General features: G+C 41.9%; 1 protein-coding gene across 1 annotated transcript in view; it reads left to right on the forward strand.

Annotated features, from left to right (window-relative positions):
• The window catches only part of creb5b (cAMP responsive element binding protein 5b), a 318,546-nt gene that overhangs the window by 201,621 nt on the left and 100,812 nt on the right, over positions 1-16,113 (forward strand). The window contains exon 9 of the mRNA XM_078420628.1: positions 7,032-7,158. Coding sequence (XP_078276754.1) covers positions 7,032-7,158 — 127 coding nt within the window. The remainder of the gene's footprint in view (positions 1-7,031; positions 7,159-16,113) is intronic.

The raw sequence follows: 16,113 nt of genomic DNA on the forward strand, positions 1-16,113 counted from the left end.
TCCTAAGCCTCAGTTTATATGCACCCTGGTCAGAGAACTAGGTTCAAAAAAGTAATAACTGTAAAATTGAGAGGCACGTCAACCACAACTTTGCCCTTCATTCTCCATTGCCCATTGTAGTAGGACAATGTCTTATTGGGTTATTACCTTTTAAGGCCAAATTTAACAGCCAAGACGAAATATTACAGTTTAACATCGTGGACCCGAGTCCATTCATCCCAGTAGAGAAACAGAAACATAGCAAGCAAGAGGATCTCACTTCCTAGAGAGCCACGATGGGAATTCATAAGTGTAATGGAATACAGGAGAATGTGAAAAAAGGAGGTGAGGATGAGTTTTGGATTGTTCTAGCAAAGGGCTGGTAAAAAAAATACTTGGTTGTCTTCTGGTTGTCTTGGTTGCCTTCTGCTCTGTAACACCTGTAATATAGTAAGAAAATTAAGGGACTAACAACTGGGAAAATGCTGTAACTATGCATTGAACTGGGCTGCTAAGTCTTGTAAAGCAGTAAAGCAATAAAGTCTTGGATAGCAGTAACAGGATCATTCAGAGTCAGCATGGATTTACGAAGGAGAAATCATGCTTGACTAATCTTCTGGAATTTTTTGAGGATGTAACTAGGAAAATGAACAGGGGAGAGCCGGTGGATGTAGTGTACCTTGACTTTCAGAAAGCCTTCGACAAGGTCCCACATAGGAGATTAGTGGGCAAAATTAGAGCACGTGGTACTTGCATGGATAGAAAATTGGTTGGCAGACAGAAAGCAAAGAGTGGGGATAAATGGGTCCCTTTCAAAATGGCAGGCAGTGACTAGTGGGGTACCGCAAGGCTCGGTGCTGGGACCGCAGCTATTTACAATATACATTAATGACTTGGATGAAGGGATTAAAAGTAACATTAGCGAATTTGCAGATGACACAAAGCTGGGTGGCAGTGTGAACGGTGAGGAAGATGCTATGAGGTTGCAGGGTGATTTGGACAGGTTGTGTGAGTGGGCGGATGCATGGCAGATGCGGTTTAATGTGGATAAATGTGAGGTTATCCACTTTGGTGGGAAGAACAACAGGAAGGTAGATTCATTTCTGAATGGTGTCAAGTTAGGAAAAGGGGACGTACAACGAGATCTGGGTGTCCTAGTGCATCAGTCACTGAAAGGAAGCATGCAGGTACAGGAGGCAGTGAAAAAAGCCAATGGAATGTTGGCCTTAACAAGGGGAGTTGAGTATAGGAGCAAAGAGGTCCTTCTGCAGTTGTACAGGGCCCTAGTGAGACCACACCTGGAGTATTGTGTGCAGTTTTGGTCTCCAAACTTGAGGAAGGACATTCTTGCTATTGAAGGAGTGCAGTGTAGGTTCACGAGGTTAATTCCCGGAATGGCGGGACTGTTGTACATTGAAAGACTGGAGCAACTGGGCTTGTATACCCTGGCATTTAGAAGGATGAGAGGAAATCTTATTGAAACATATAAGATTATTAAGGGATTGGACAAGCTAGAGGCAGGTAACATGTTCCCGATGTTGGGGGAGTCCCGAACCAGGGGCCACAGTTTAAGAATAAGGGGTAGGACATTCAGAACGGAGATGAGGAAGAACCTTTTCACTCAGAGAGTTGTGAAGCTGTGGAATTCTCTGCCTCAGAAGGCAGTGGAGGCCAATTTTCTGGATGCTTTCAAGAGAGAGTTGGATAGAGCTCTTAATGATAGCGGAGTCAGGGGATGTGGGGAGAAAGCAGGAACGGGGCATGATCAGCCTTGATCACAGTGAATGACAGTGCTGGCTTGAAGGGCCGAATGGCCTACTCCTGCACCTATTGCCTATTGTAAAAAGAAAGTAAACTTTGAAGCATAAATATGTTAGGAAAACACAAAACTAACAACAAAACATATAGTTGAGAGGGTTGAAAAAGCAGATTAAAAAGAATGGCTAGGTACAACTAGCACTCTGAATTTAAAAAAGAGACTACAGCATTCAGACAGTCTGAAGAAGGGTCTCGACCCACATTTACCCATTCCTTCTCTCCAGAGATGCTCCCTGTCCCATGAGTTTTTCCAGCTTTTTGTGTCTAGCTGCAGCATTTACCAACATTACTGCAGCAAAGAGCAGTGCCACTACAGCTCTGAGTTGTTAGCTTTCACAATTGCACTTTGTGTAATTTAGGGTGGGAACTATAAGGTGTAGCTGTTGCCATGATCCGCTAACGCAGACAGAGCCGAGCGATAAATCTATAAGCCTCCAGGCTGCAGAGAGACTCAGTAATAATTTCTACAACTGGAATTTTGGCTTTTTTTTATTACCACTCTACCTGTGAAAATCTGGACTTGTTTTTTTGCCTGCTTCTGAGATTGTGACATATCTGCAACTTATCATCCACTCCTACCAAGATTAGGTACAACATATTATTGAATGCATTATTGTGGAGCAGGGGGAGAAATGGCATACAATGGAACAATGTAGACTAGGACTACAGACTACAGTTAAGGATGTTATGTCTGTAAGGTATTAACCCTTTCCACATGGAATTTGCAGCATGACAGGGAATATGAGGATCTAACTGAGAAGTGTACAAATTCCTCCTGCCCTAGAAATTTGTGCATTCGAGGAGCTGTAGATGCTAGAATGTTAGGCAAAATGCAAACATCTGGCATAACTGAGCGGGTTTTGAAGAATCTGTGGAGGGAATGGATAAGCAACGTTTCAGGTTGGGTCCCTTCTTCAGCCTTTGTACTTCACTGGAATGTGGGGGAGGGTGGATTTTTCACCTGTCGTATGAGATCCTACATCCACAATCACCAGTCGGTACTTACCCCCTTAGCTTCAGTGTGATGAACTCCTACAATTAACCCCCTCAATTATGTGAAGATGATATATTCAAGTTTAGAAATTCGACCTTCTTCACTTCTTCAAGGAACATTATCAGGACAGCGGAGCTTGAATAATGAGCCCACTAAGCATGGCCTGAACTGTACAGAAAAATGCTTCGCTGCAATGCAAGCCTCTGCAAAGATGGTCAATGCAAGGGTTGGTGGAGTCATCGGTCTCTCCAAGGCCAAGATCTCGACCACCGAAGTTATCATTGCACTCAGTTGACTGCATTGGCAGGGAATCGGTGTTCTGATGGCTGACATCAGACTCCTGAATTAGACCATGCTGAGCTCTGTCACGGGAAGAGATTACCAGGCAGACAAAGGGAAAGGATTTCCTCCGAGCTTTCTTAAAGAAATATAACAACCCCACTGACTTCTCGGAATCTCTGGCCTATGACTGCTCAAAGTGGAGAAGGAATATTCAGCATGGTATCAAGACTTTCGAAACCATGTATCGGAAATGCATAGAAACCATGCTTAGTCGGCAGAAGGGTTCTGAATTTATAATAAAAATGCTGCTTTGGAAAAAAGTTATGGGATCCATATATTTATGGAAATTAATGCAAAAGTGCCTAAAGAATCACTGTCCATGGGACATGCATGTCCTGATGATTTAAACACAGGAACTTGTTTATTCTTTGTGGCTTGACTCTCACTTTGCAATAACCCAACTTAGTTAGGAATACCATAGCAGGCACTCTCAAAACCATTCACACGCCATAGAGCCTAATGATTGGGATATGGAAGATTCCAGAAATTGTAACTGAAAAGTGGCAGAAAGGTTTGGCAACCAGAACTAAGTTGGCCTCTGGCTCCTTTGAGATACGTGTGGAAAAGGAGAATCACAGAGAACTACTTCTGCTTCTAACTCACAGGGACTGTTCGGAAATCATCTAAAATCTTTCTTCCGCATCTGGGTTTCCATATTCTGAAGAAAACCACGTGACAGCTGTAACGTTTTAATCAGGTTCTCGCATGCTCCACGGAAGCAGATTTCTGTACCTCTCCTTGCTGGGACAATTGGAGGCGATGATATTTGCCACTGTTAAAAGGTGCTGGCTGCAAAGGCAACTGGTTGAGATGACATTCCCTTTAGTTAACATTTAAAGTCGCTGACCTACTGATGTCTGAAGTGAGGAATTAGCATAAACCCTGCATTATGCAGTGCCCTGCATTGAGAAAATAAAGTTTTTGTTACTTTTGGCACCCAGACTATCTTCAGACATTGAAATTAACACTTGCTTTCAGTTTGCAAGCATATGGTAAAATAGCAGCAATGTGTGGTTTTGGGTCAGTAATTCAGAGATCAGGCTGGCATCCTGAAATTAAGGGTTTAGATTCCACCAACTTGGGAGTCGGAGGAATAAAAAGCTGGTATGAGTAACAGTTATCATATGGCTCTTAGCTTGTGAACATGGTTCACTAACTTCCTTTTCAGTATGAAATCTGCTGATGTAGTCGATAGATAACTGGATCTGCATATTTTAACTCTAAACTGACTTTTTAGATTTTTAAAAAGATTTAGAGATACAGCGTGGAAACAGGCCCTTCGGCCCACCGAGTCCACGCCGCCCAGCGATCCCCACACATTAACACTTTCCTACACACACTAGGGACAATGTTTACATTTACCCAGTCAATTAACCTACATACCTGTACGTCTTTGGAGTGTGGGAGGAAACCGAAGATCTCGGAGAAAACCCACGCAGGTCATGGGGAGAACGTACAGACTCCATACAGACGGCGCCCGTAGTCAGGATCGAACCTGAGTCTCCGGCACTGCATTCGCTGTAAGGCAGCAACTCTACCGCTGCGCCACCGTGCTGCCCGATTTACCCAAGTTAGATTAATGAAGTACTACAAGAAGACCTGCTCACTAGTTTTGCAGGGAAACAGGGATGGGTAATAAACATTGGTCTTTCTTTTATTCCAAGGATAAATAGATAGAATTTATTGATGCATTTGTATCAAACGTGAATGCCCCGACAAGTAGAAGTTTCACATATCTGCTCAAATAAACTCGGGTAATGGGGGATTGGTGTGACTGTTGCAACTTTACACTTAGAGATCACTTACTACTTGATCAAATTTTTAAAGCAGCATAGGGTTGTTTCCACAGAACTGCATCTGTTTCATGAGTTCTATATTTATCTAACACTGTAAAGCCTCATTGAGTGCACAAGGAAGTAAGATAGCATTGCAGTTATTTAAATATAAGTCAATCCTATGTTGGAAACATTTTCTTAAATTCTCTTGACTTTGCAACCAATGAATGAGGTTAAAAGATTTTATTTTGTAATTTATTTTTAAAAGATCATAGCAAGTCTGGATAAATCCCACCACCAGTCACACCTTCCCCACCACCAGTCACACCTTCCCCACCACTTGCTGCAAATTCCTCCTTGACTTATTGTTTCCCACCTAATCCTCTCCCCAGACACTTTCCACTGCAACTGCATGAGGCGTAGCACTTATGCTTACACTTCCATCATCCACCCTCACCTCTCTATCCAGGGACCTAAACAGCCCTTCAGGGTGAGACAGACATTCATTCGCCTGCACATCCTCAAACACTGGCTATTGCATTTGGTGCTTTCAACGTAGCTCCTTTACAAAGGGTCCAATCGCAGACTAGGCGACTGCTTTGCTGAGCACTTATGGTCAGTCAACTGTGACCGTTTGGATTGCTTGCCATTTTAGTTCTCTTTTGCATTCCACACTGTCTTGTCTATTCCATTGCCAGTTTGAGGACAAACACAAATTAGAGGAACAATTAGACTCTGAATGAATGGTGTTTCAGATGCTGGAACAAATTGAGCTGTGGGCACTCTGGCTCCAACCAAGATGGCCATTGGCAAAGCCATTTCCAGAAATGCCTCACCAACCCCACAGATTAACTTCTGCAATTTTAACTATGTGACTCTCCATGGAGAATGAGAAATAAACAGCTACATTTTCACCTGCTGGAAAGGCACGGAAAGGTACTTTTGAGGAAGAGAACAGGTGGCTTTCTCCATTGTAATGTGAGTGCAGATGCATTTCAGTTCGTCCAGTGCAATCTGAAGAGATCTTTAATATACTTTCTGTGACAAAGTGAGAATTGTAAGGGTGTTTTTGCGAACCCATGGATTTGCAGTGTTGAATGTTTGAGTCCAATGAAAGCAATGCTCATGCTTATCTCATTAGTAAGTAAAGCAAACAGTATTTACTGCGGGATAGTGGCTACTTTGTTGTATATAAACCCCATTGGAGAAGTCACTTCGTGGATCAGAGATATGTAATTATTCTCTAGTTTATGTTGAATGTAGTAATTGAAAAAAAAAAGAAAATAAGTAGATTTTCCTTCTGCTGAATTGACTGTGTATGTATGTTTTGTAAGTAATTTATATATATATATATAATTTTGTCTTGACGTAAATAGTTAATTGGTCAAGTAATTTAATATATGTTGATGGATATTGTTGATCTGGGTTTGTTCCATTTCTGAAGGGGAACCGTGTAGCATAATGAGTGTGTATATTTCTTTAAGAACGATGTGTTTCAATATAATTGAATCACCCACTGCCGTCAGTTCAATGTTGTTTGCCATCAACAAAGAATGTTTGGTTCGATGCTCTTTCCTTGTTAGTTGCCTTACTAAACAGCAATGTAACCATGCTACAGTGATAGGATAAAGTGTGTTACACTCTGGAGGATGAGAAATACTGAAATTGAAGGAGGGAGATTAATGATCAGGGCAGATGAAAGCAAAACCACCATTGATGGTGATAAAACAACAAGGAGTTGCACAAAGTACTTGCAGGGCTTCTGGCTCCTATCACTGCCAGGTTTTCAAGTCTTTCGGAAATTTGTGAAGGAGTGCAATTGCTAAATCGAACACTCAATTTCACTGCGTGATACTGATCTACACGTATCGATTGAACTTCCTACTTAGTTGTGGTGGGATTGTCCTTGATAACTGCTGCTATAAAACAGCCCACTCACGTATGTGTAATGTATTGTGAAAAATTTCCCTCCTTTTAAAATCATTAACCCCGTCCCGTCCCACTCACTCTTTCCTGACTATTCTGGAATGCATCATTGAAGCAATTGTGCTTTGTTAAGATGTTTCTCACTTTCTAAGCTATAAAATTGATTTCTGATACACCTGCCTTTGTTTATTCCATAGGCCTGTTCCAGGATCTCTATCTTCCCTACTCCATCTACAAAACAGGCAAAGACAGCCCATGCCAGGGTCGATGCCTGGCAACCTTCCCAATTCCACTATGCCCGGATCTTCTGCAGTACTGATGCCTGTACGTATTCATGTTTTTTTCTGCTCTAAATATTGCACTCCGATCCCCTTCTGATGTTCGACATTGTAACATGGTAAGCAACATATGGCATCACTTGCTCCCAAATGGAATGTTAACATTTCAACTTTTGTGAAAGTTTTCTCATATTGGCCCTTTACAGTAGGCGACCTAATGGGGTAACAATGTAGGCAAAAGCGACTGTAGAGCATCAGTTCCATAGGCAAAGTCCCATGTTCTCAGTGGGGTAGAGGTGAATCGGACGGTACCATTGTCTTTGGAAGGACAGTTCAGAAACCTGACATCAGACTGCAAGAAGCTACCCCTGTGAAGTAGTTGTACCGCCTACAGTTGCAGGTGTAAGTGAAAGGGGACAGGGAGGTGTGGATGGGTAACGGTGAGCAAATGAGGAAGACATAAACATAATGGTTCCTACAAAAAGCAGAAGGGAGTGGGGAAGGGGAAGATGTGTTGGTCAGCTGGCAGCAATGATGACAGCTGACCAATTGTCAGTCTTGGTCTATGCTCTCAGTTGCAGTCTGTGCTTCAATGAAAGCAATGCTCATGCTTGCTTTGATGGAGTAAGCAATGGAGTCTGTGCTTCAAACACTGTGACACATCAGGGATGGGGAAAATTACCTGGACACTGCATTTCTGAAGGCAGTCACACCTGTGGGATTAACTGCTTCCAATTTGGTCTGTGGTCAGGAGAAGGAGAAGGTGTGACTGGAGTGAAGCAGGTAGGCGTATCCAAGAAGCAGTGTTAGAGGAGCCTCTGCTCTTGAGCTTGTCCAGCATGTCTGAAATTCTTGCTCCCTGTGCAGAAGAGTGCGAAGGTTGTAGGAAGGAAGAGAAGCCTAACCGTGGGTCTGGTTAGTCCCATGGATCATGCGGATGATACATCAGGGGCCATTCAAGAAGGGAGAGAAGAGACACTAGTTGTCATCGAATAGACATGATTCCCTGTCATTGCCTGCCTTGTGCCCAGGTTTGGGACATCTCGTTTGACCTGCAGAGGAATTTGTGGTGGGAGGGGATTTGGTTGTTGTGGTGTAGGTAGAACATGGAGAGAAGTTCTGCTGAGGGAATTTGAGCAACTAGGGACTAGATGAAAAAGCAGAACCAACGAGGTAATAATAATCTCTGGATTGCTACTTGAGCAACAAACAAATTGGTGTAGGATTGAGATGATTAAAGAGTTGGTGTGGGGGAAGTGGGTTTGAATTCGAGGGACATTGTCATCAGTATTGGGGAAGGAGTGAGTTGTTCTGATGGGACGGATGGCACATGAACCCTGCTGGGAGCAGTGGCATGGTGAGTACTTAGATGAGGAGGGGTTTCTTTAGTCAGAGGGTGGTGAATATGTGGGATTCATTGCCACAGATGGCTGTGGAGGCCAAGACATTGGGTATTTTAACGTGGAGATTGAGAGGTTATTGATTAGTAAGGGTGTCAAAGGTTACCGGGAGAAGGCAGGAGAATGAGGTTCTAAGGGAAAGATACGTCTGGCATGATTGAACGGAGGAGAAGAATCGATGGACCAAATGGCCTAATTGTAGCCCCATGACTTACGAATTTATAACAATGTGATTGGAAATGGATGATCGTCTCAGTGTTTAGAGTTTAGAAATTCAGCGTTGAAGGCCCTTCGGCCCACTGAGTCCACGCCGACCATCGATCACATTCATACTAGTTCTATGTTATCCCATTTTATCATCCACTCCCTAAACACTATCCCTACATTTACAGTGATCAGTTAACCTACAGAGAGAATGTAGGAGCCATTTATGCTTAGAGTAGCTACTGTTGGCATATTATGTTATTTTGTCTAGATATATCTTGCCGTGTTATTTTGGACACTTGGGGCGATCATTAGATTACAGGGTGGTGTATATATATGGGCATAAGGGACTGGGAGTGCCCAGATACAGGGAGGGAGAGCATACAGTTCTTACCAGACCTGGACAAACCATCGACTGGAAAGACCTGAGACCTGGGACAGAGCAGCCAGCTACGACTTGTATGCGAAATAAGTAAAGCCTGGTATGTTCATCTCATTGTTTGCACAACTACTTCAATAAACAACTAATTAAACTGGAAAAAATGACTGGAAGATGTGTTCTGTTGGGTCTGCGTAAGATCACTCCTACTCCCTGTGTAGTAATGGCAATTGGAAAAGAAGTCACTGGAAAAGTCAGAAAGTTGCCATTACATTTTAAGTGAGAACTGGCTCTATGAATGAGACTGGAGCTTGTGAATCAACAGGACAGAACAAGGATTGTTTTATTTCACAAGCCTGACGCCGAATCTCACTGACTGGACAAGGTGGCCACCTGCGCTAATCTGACTAACGGAGATTGAAAACCTCGAAAGCCAACGCGCAGGAAAAGTGAGTACATACAGCATAAAGCTTTATTGAAGAAGCTATATGTGATAAGCTGTATTGGAAAACGGCTACTGTAATAGTGAATTGAGAACAAAGAAGTGACCTTGAGAATCGCACGATATCAGTTGTTTAAAATATTTGTGCTGCTATGGCTTTCACATCTACGCGTCTTAAAGGGATAGTGTACAAGTATGTCTGTGGTCAGGTCTGATGCTCAATCACAAGATGGTGATGTTGGAAAGGATTCTGAAAAGAAAAAAAGGGTTATTAAACACACTGCCAAAGGCTTGGAATTGCTAAATTGAAAAGCACAAGAAGAGAAGAAACTTGAGATGTAAACAAGCTATCAAGTTAATGGAAATGCTGAAAGAGCTCATGGAATCAAAGGAAAATGTAAATGAACTACAATCTAACCTGATTCAATTAATCAAGCTCTGTGATGAAGTCAAAAAAAATTACGAGTCATTGGTGAAGTTACCATGCCTGAAGATGAACTTGAAAAGCAAAATCAGTGGGTTCAACAAACAATGGAAGCTTTTATTGGTATTATACAAGATGTAAAGGTGTGGTTATCTGATGTTGGTCAGCAAACGACACACTCCATTGCTGGAAGTGCCATACAACAGAGTGTTGTAAACTCAGATGACATTGGACCTGTTGACAGTGTTTCAAATATCTTAAAGCCTAAATTAAGCCACAAATCGAGTTTTTCATCATGTGAATCTTCAATGTTCTCGGCTCGCATTAAAGCTCAGGCAAATAAGCTGCTCTCATGAAACGGGCTGCCGCCCTGAAAGACAAGCATAAGGTTGAGGCACAAGAACAATTGGAAGAAGAACAATTCAAAATTTAAAAAAAACAATTCAAAAGAAAGAAAGAACAGAAGAGACAAGAAGTACAATTGAAAATAAAAGAAGAACAATTCAAAAGAGAAGAAGAACAGAAGAGAAGTCAATTGAAAATAAAAGAAGAACAACTGAGAAGAAAGAAAGAATTGCTGGAACTAGATGCTGAACCAGCAGCAACCAATGCAAGAATCATTGTTCTTGAGGCCATGAGATCAAGAAGCAGCTCTCGAGTATCTGATGGGATGAACTCTTATTTGAGAAAAGGAGCTGCTCAAAAGGAAACATCAGCTAAATTAGATCCACATGCAGCTGAATACTTGCCTGATCAAGTGCAACAAAGACAGAATGTGTTGATGGGAACTGAATCTTCCTCCCAGCAACAGGTTGTTAGACCAAAACAACCAACTCACGGACCATCTGCTAGAGCTCGTGATAGGACCCATTTAACTCAACACTCTCTTCAAAGGCAAAATGTAAAGACATCAGCAAAAGGGAATGCAGGGGCATGTTTGCACTACTCCACCTGTACCGAATGATGGAAACCAAGTTGATATCTGTAACCTAATTCAGAAGCGAAATGACATCACTGTTCTTCTGGCTCAACAAAATCTCTCTTCTACTTTACCACCAAGAGACATTCCTGTTTATGATGGTGATCCTTTGCAGTATGAAGTTTTCACAGTATTTGAGAGAGGAGTGGAAAGAAAGACTAATGTTAACCGTGACCGCTTACATTTTCTAGAGCAATATACAATGAACCAAGTGAAGCCTGTGATTAGTCGTCATATCTCAGGTTTGGAAATATCTAGTCTGGACAAAGACGATTTTATTCAACTATCTAATGGGTTCACACATAAGACCATGCCTGTTTCTCAACTAAACATTCCCGGACACGAATACCTGACACAATGGCCTTACTGGAAGGATATCAAGATTCCTGAAATAGACTCTGGCATTGACTTACTCATCGGGACAAATGCTTCAAAGGTATTGGAACCTTGGGAGCTGGTCAACAGCCAAGGGGATGGACCATACGCCGTGAAAACCCTACTGGGTGGGTCACCTATGGTCCCCTGAGAAGTGACCATGACAGCAGGGATGTAAATGGCTGCTCTGCTGCTGCTATCAATCGAATATCCATTGCAAACCTGGAGGAGCTACTAGTCAAACAGTACAATCACGACTTCAGTGAAGGAACCAGCAAGGAAACAGAGGAAATGTACAGAGAAGATGTAAAGTTCTTGGATATTGTGAATCGCTCAGCGAGGATGACAGATGGACACTATTATCTAGACTTACCTTTTAAACAAGAAAATGGCAGCATGCCAAACAACCGTTGCATTGCTGAGCAGCGCATCCAGAGCTTCAAATGCAAGTTTGGCCAGAATGAGAAGTTTCACGATGAAAATAAATTTTTCCTCACAGAAATAATTGACAATGGTTATGCTGAAAGGTTACCATTGGACCAGTTGAATCGTAGTGATGGAGAAATCTGGCACATCCCTCATCACGGGGTGTATCATTTAAAGAAAGGAACTTTAAGGGTGGTCTTTGACCGTGGTGCGGTCTTCAAAGGACCATCACTTAACTGCCAACTACTGCAGGGTCCAGACCTAACCAACTCACTTATTGGAGTTCTCTTCAGATTCAGACAAGAACCAGTTGTTTTGATGGCTGACATCAAAGCAATGTTTCATCCGATCAAGGTATCAGAAAAGCTTATTGACTATCTGCGATTTCTGTGATGGCCCGATGGTGATGTGCAGCAAGATCTTGTTGAATGGAGGTACATCTTTTTGGAGCTATGTCGTCACCAAGTTGTGCAAACTTTGCATTAAGGACAACAAAGCTCACTTTCCAGCAGAGGTGACAAACACAGTAAAGAACAACTTCTATGTAGATGATTGTTTAAAATCCATGACTTCGGAACAGGAAGCAGTTCAAATGGTAAGTGACCTGACTGTTCTCTGCCAAATGGGAGGATTCATGCTGTCAAAATGGACCAGCAACAGCCGTGCTGTATTGGGAGGAAGAGCGTACAGTTGTTACCTGACCTGGACAGACCATCAACTGGAAAGACCAGACCAGGGACAGAGCAGCCAGCTACAACTTGTATATGAAATAAGTAAAGCCTGGTATGGTCATCTCCATGTTTGTGTAACTACTTCAATAAACAACTAATTAAATTGGAGAAAACGACTGGACGATCTGTTCTGTTGGGTCTGTGTAAGATCACTCCTATTCCCTGTGTGGTAATACCAATTGGAAAAGAAGTCACTGGAAAAGTCGGAAAGTTCCCATTACAGAGAACATTCAAACTCCACAGACAGAGTTTGGGGTCTGGATCGAACCTGGGTCTCTGGCATTGTGAGGCAGCACCTCTAGGTGTACAAAATCATGAGAGGAATAGATCGGGTAGATGCACTGTCTCTTGCCCAGAGTATGGGAATCGAGGACCATGGGTTCAAGGTGAAGGGGAAAAGAATTAATAGGAGTCTGAGGGGTAACTATTTCACACAAAGGGTGGTGGGTGTATGGAACAAGCTGCTAGAGGACGTAGTTGAGGCTGGATCTATCCCATCATTTAAGAAACAGTTTGACAGGTACATGGATAGGACAGGTTTGGAGGGATATGGACCAAGCGCAAGCAAGTGGGACCAGTGTTGCCCGGTGTGGGCAAGTTGGCCCGAAGGGCCTGTTTCCACACTGTATCACTCTATGACTCTACCTGCTGCGCCATAGTGCCACCCCATAATAATTTTGGAATAGTGTGTTTTCAACTTTAGATGCTCTTGTTACATGACCATCTAAACCTACATAGGTGAAATGATGTCTGCCTATAAATATGTTTTTTTCCCTGATGAAAGTAGTTACCTTAAAACTGATTTTGTGATGCAATATCAGAACTTGCAAAACTAGATATCCCTTAAAAATTAATTAATGCTTTTTGTTTCAGATTTTGCCAACTGCCTTTTCTTAAAGTGTATGAACATAAATTCTGATGCACCTACATGGGCTCATTGTACAGGAGATTTGTTTACCCAACATGCATGTTTTGTATGTCCAGACCATTTAGTCAATTGCACAGTTTCAGGCCATTCATGGTGCTTAATGAGGACTGGGACAGTGGTGTTTGGAAGGGTGGCAGGAGAAACAGTTGGTGTGGACAACTGACCTGGGCCTGGTGCTGGTTTCGCAATCAGACAAGTGGCCTGAGGTGATTGGTCGGATCAGAGATAAGTGCTCAGTAATATAGCTGGAGTGGGGATGTTGCTTGCAATGAGCTAATTAGCTAGAGTGGGAAATTGTGGAGATCGGGTTTTCCATTGGGGATTTCAGGATTGCTGGGCTGGGAATGGTAAAAATTAGCCGACTCTGAATAGTCCCTGGACTAATCAGAAGGCAAAGGAGTCATTGGCGGTTCGGGTGACTGTAGCCTCCATCAGGGGCCTAATGGTATTGATAGTCAGTGAGGAGGGAGATGATTGGTTGGCGTGTCTCTATCCAGGCAGTGTAGATGAACAGTTAAAGGAGAGAATGTAATTTTCTTCGTGAAGTTGAAGTCTGTTTACTTGCCTTGGGTTTAGTCATGGTCATGTGGGACAAAGTAGTCTAATTTACCGTGCAATCATCCAAAAGGTGCTTTACAGAATCAGAAATGTGTATGTGATTAAAAAGAATCCAGAAACCTCAGTATCACATTTCACTCTATTAATGGTAAATGCTGTTTCAACAGTGCTCTACAATCTAAATTGCAGACCATGCTTTGAAGGTGTTTCTGCCAAACCTCCCTGGGGCCCTTTGAGGTTTCCTGCTGTAATTTTGGCAAAACACTAGTGAAGTCCAAAATGGCTTCCAGCTTTGTACAGAAACTAAACCACAAAAAGTTGAAACACAAATAGAATATTTCTCAAACAGAAAGTAAACGCTCCACATCTTAGATAATATAAATAACAGCAGTGTTTGGCCATGCATTAAAGATTAATCAGCACCTGTAAAGAACAAACCATTCCAGACAATTAGCCATTGTTAAAAAAATTTAAATGCTCCTGTGATTTAATAATTGAAATACTGAACCTTTGTAGGATCTAGGTTTGTTACGTCCATATGTATTCCTGCTTACTAATGCAACTGACAAGACATTCTTCATTGAAGGAACTTCTGGAAATATTCATGTACCTCTGTGGGCACATTGTACACCCAATGCAAAGTGGACTTTGGTTGTGGGCCTGCCACTGTCAATGTCAGAATATCCAATGCCACCCCCTGCATCTTATGGGACATTAAAGATGGTGGTAGCGATGGTCTGCTGGGGAAAGGAGAAATGTTTAGAGCAGACAACCTGTTCCGGAGGTCAGCTGTTGTTTTGACGGCCAGACAAGCGGCCAGGGGTGGGGAGTTGGTTAGGATGTCAATGCTCAGCTTTGCAACTTAGGTGAGACAATGCTTGCAATCGGGTAATTGGTTAAATGAGGTGAACATTCAACCAACAACCAAATATGATTCAAAAGTCATAAAACGCAGTGAACAAAATAATGAACGTTTACTCATATTCATATCTATTTTTTTTAGAAAGTCCCATCCATCATCTATCTGTAGACACTAAATTATACAGCGGCTAACTATAAACATGATAATATGCAATTAAGCTATTATTTTCATAGATGTGTTTCTCTCAACTGTAAACTCTATCCTTCAGGCCAAACTTAACATCTCCATTGTACCCATTCCAGGTGAAGTTCATCTCTCTGTTGTGGGTCCTCCCTCAGAATCTTGACAATATTATTTGCTCTCAGGAACACAAGTTATACATACAGGGCTAATTGTTGCAACCCCTGTTCTTTATGACTTTAGAGGTACTCCTTCAAACTGCAATATTATCCAAACTAATAATTAATGTCGATTCCTTTGCATTACTCTTTACTGAAGGCAGGGAGCAAGAATAGAGCTACCAACAAAACATGCTTTATTAAACCCTCACCAAACTGCAGAGGCTCATATAACACTGCAGCAAAAGTTATACTAAATATTGTATACTATTCCTATAGTTACGTTCACATTCATATAATCTGACACTGGATAATTTACTATCCTGTGGGTCGATAGAGGGAGCGACATTATTTCAGAAAGAATTTACAAAATATTTAAATGAAAATAGAAAATTTTCACACAAAAATATATACACATCTAAATTTTCAATATTTGCAGTTGGCTAGTGAGGTCCTATGTTGTGGGCTCCAGTGTTAAATCTCTTTTTGACTGTTTTGGAAGTTTCACTTCTGCTTACTGCAACTTTTTTGATCTTAATGCGTTCCCCTTTCATGCTAAAGGATGTCTTCACTGACAGAAATGGAATCAGAGGGAATTATGACAGATAAGGACTTTACCAATTTCATTGGCGCATGGTTCCTCTCCTCAAATGAGAATTCACTAGTTACTACCAACCTGTTAGAATGTGCCTAGCAAAGTATATGTGCCTATCTTTTGCATTTGAATTTGATGCTTTATAAATCCCAAATCTTCTTAAAAGTTTACTGTAATTGTCTTGTGAGCACCTTCACATCATTGAGAAAGTTCCTGATTAGGTTCTGTAAACTTACATCAAGCACAAGATTTATGCATGCATTGATGTTTTAGGCTCCTTTTGCAAACTGAGGAACCAGTGCATAAACAGCAATTGTGTGCATTAACACACAGTGCATTAACAATTGTTGCTGTTAAATC

This window comes from Rhinoraja longicauda, chromosome 2 (assembly GCF_053455715.1).
Source record: "Rhinoraja longicauda isolate Sanriku21f chromosome 2, sRhiLon1.1, whole genome shotgun sequence".
NCBI lineage: Eukaryota > Metazoa > Chordata > Chondrichthyes > Rajiformes > Arhynchobatidae > Rhinoraja > Rhinoraja longicauda.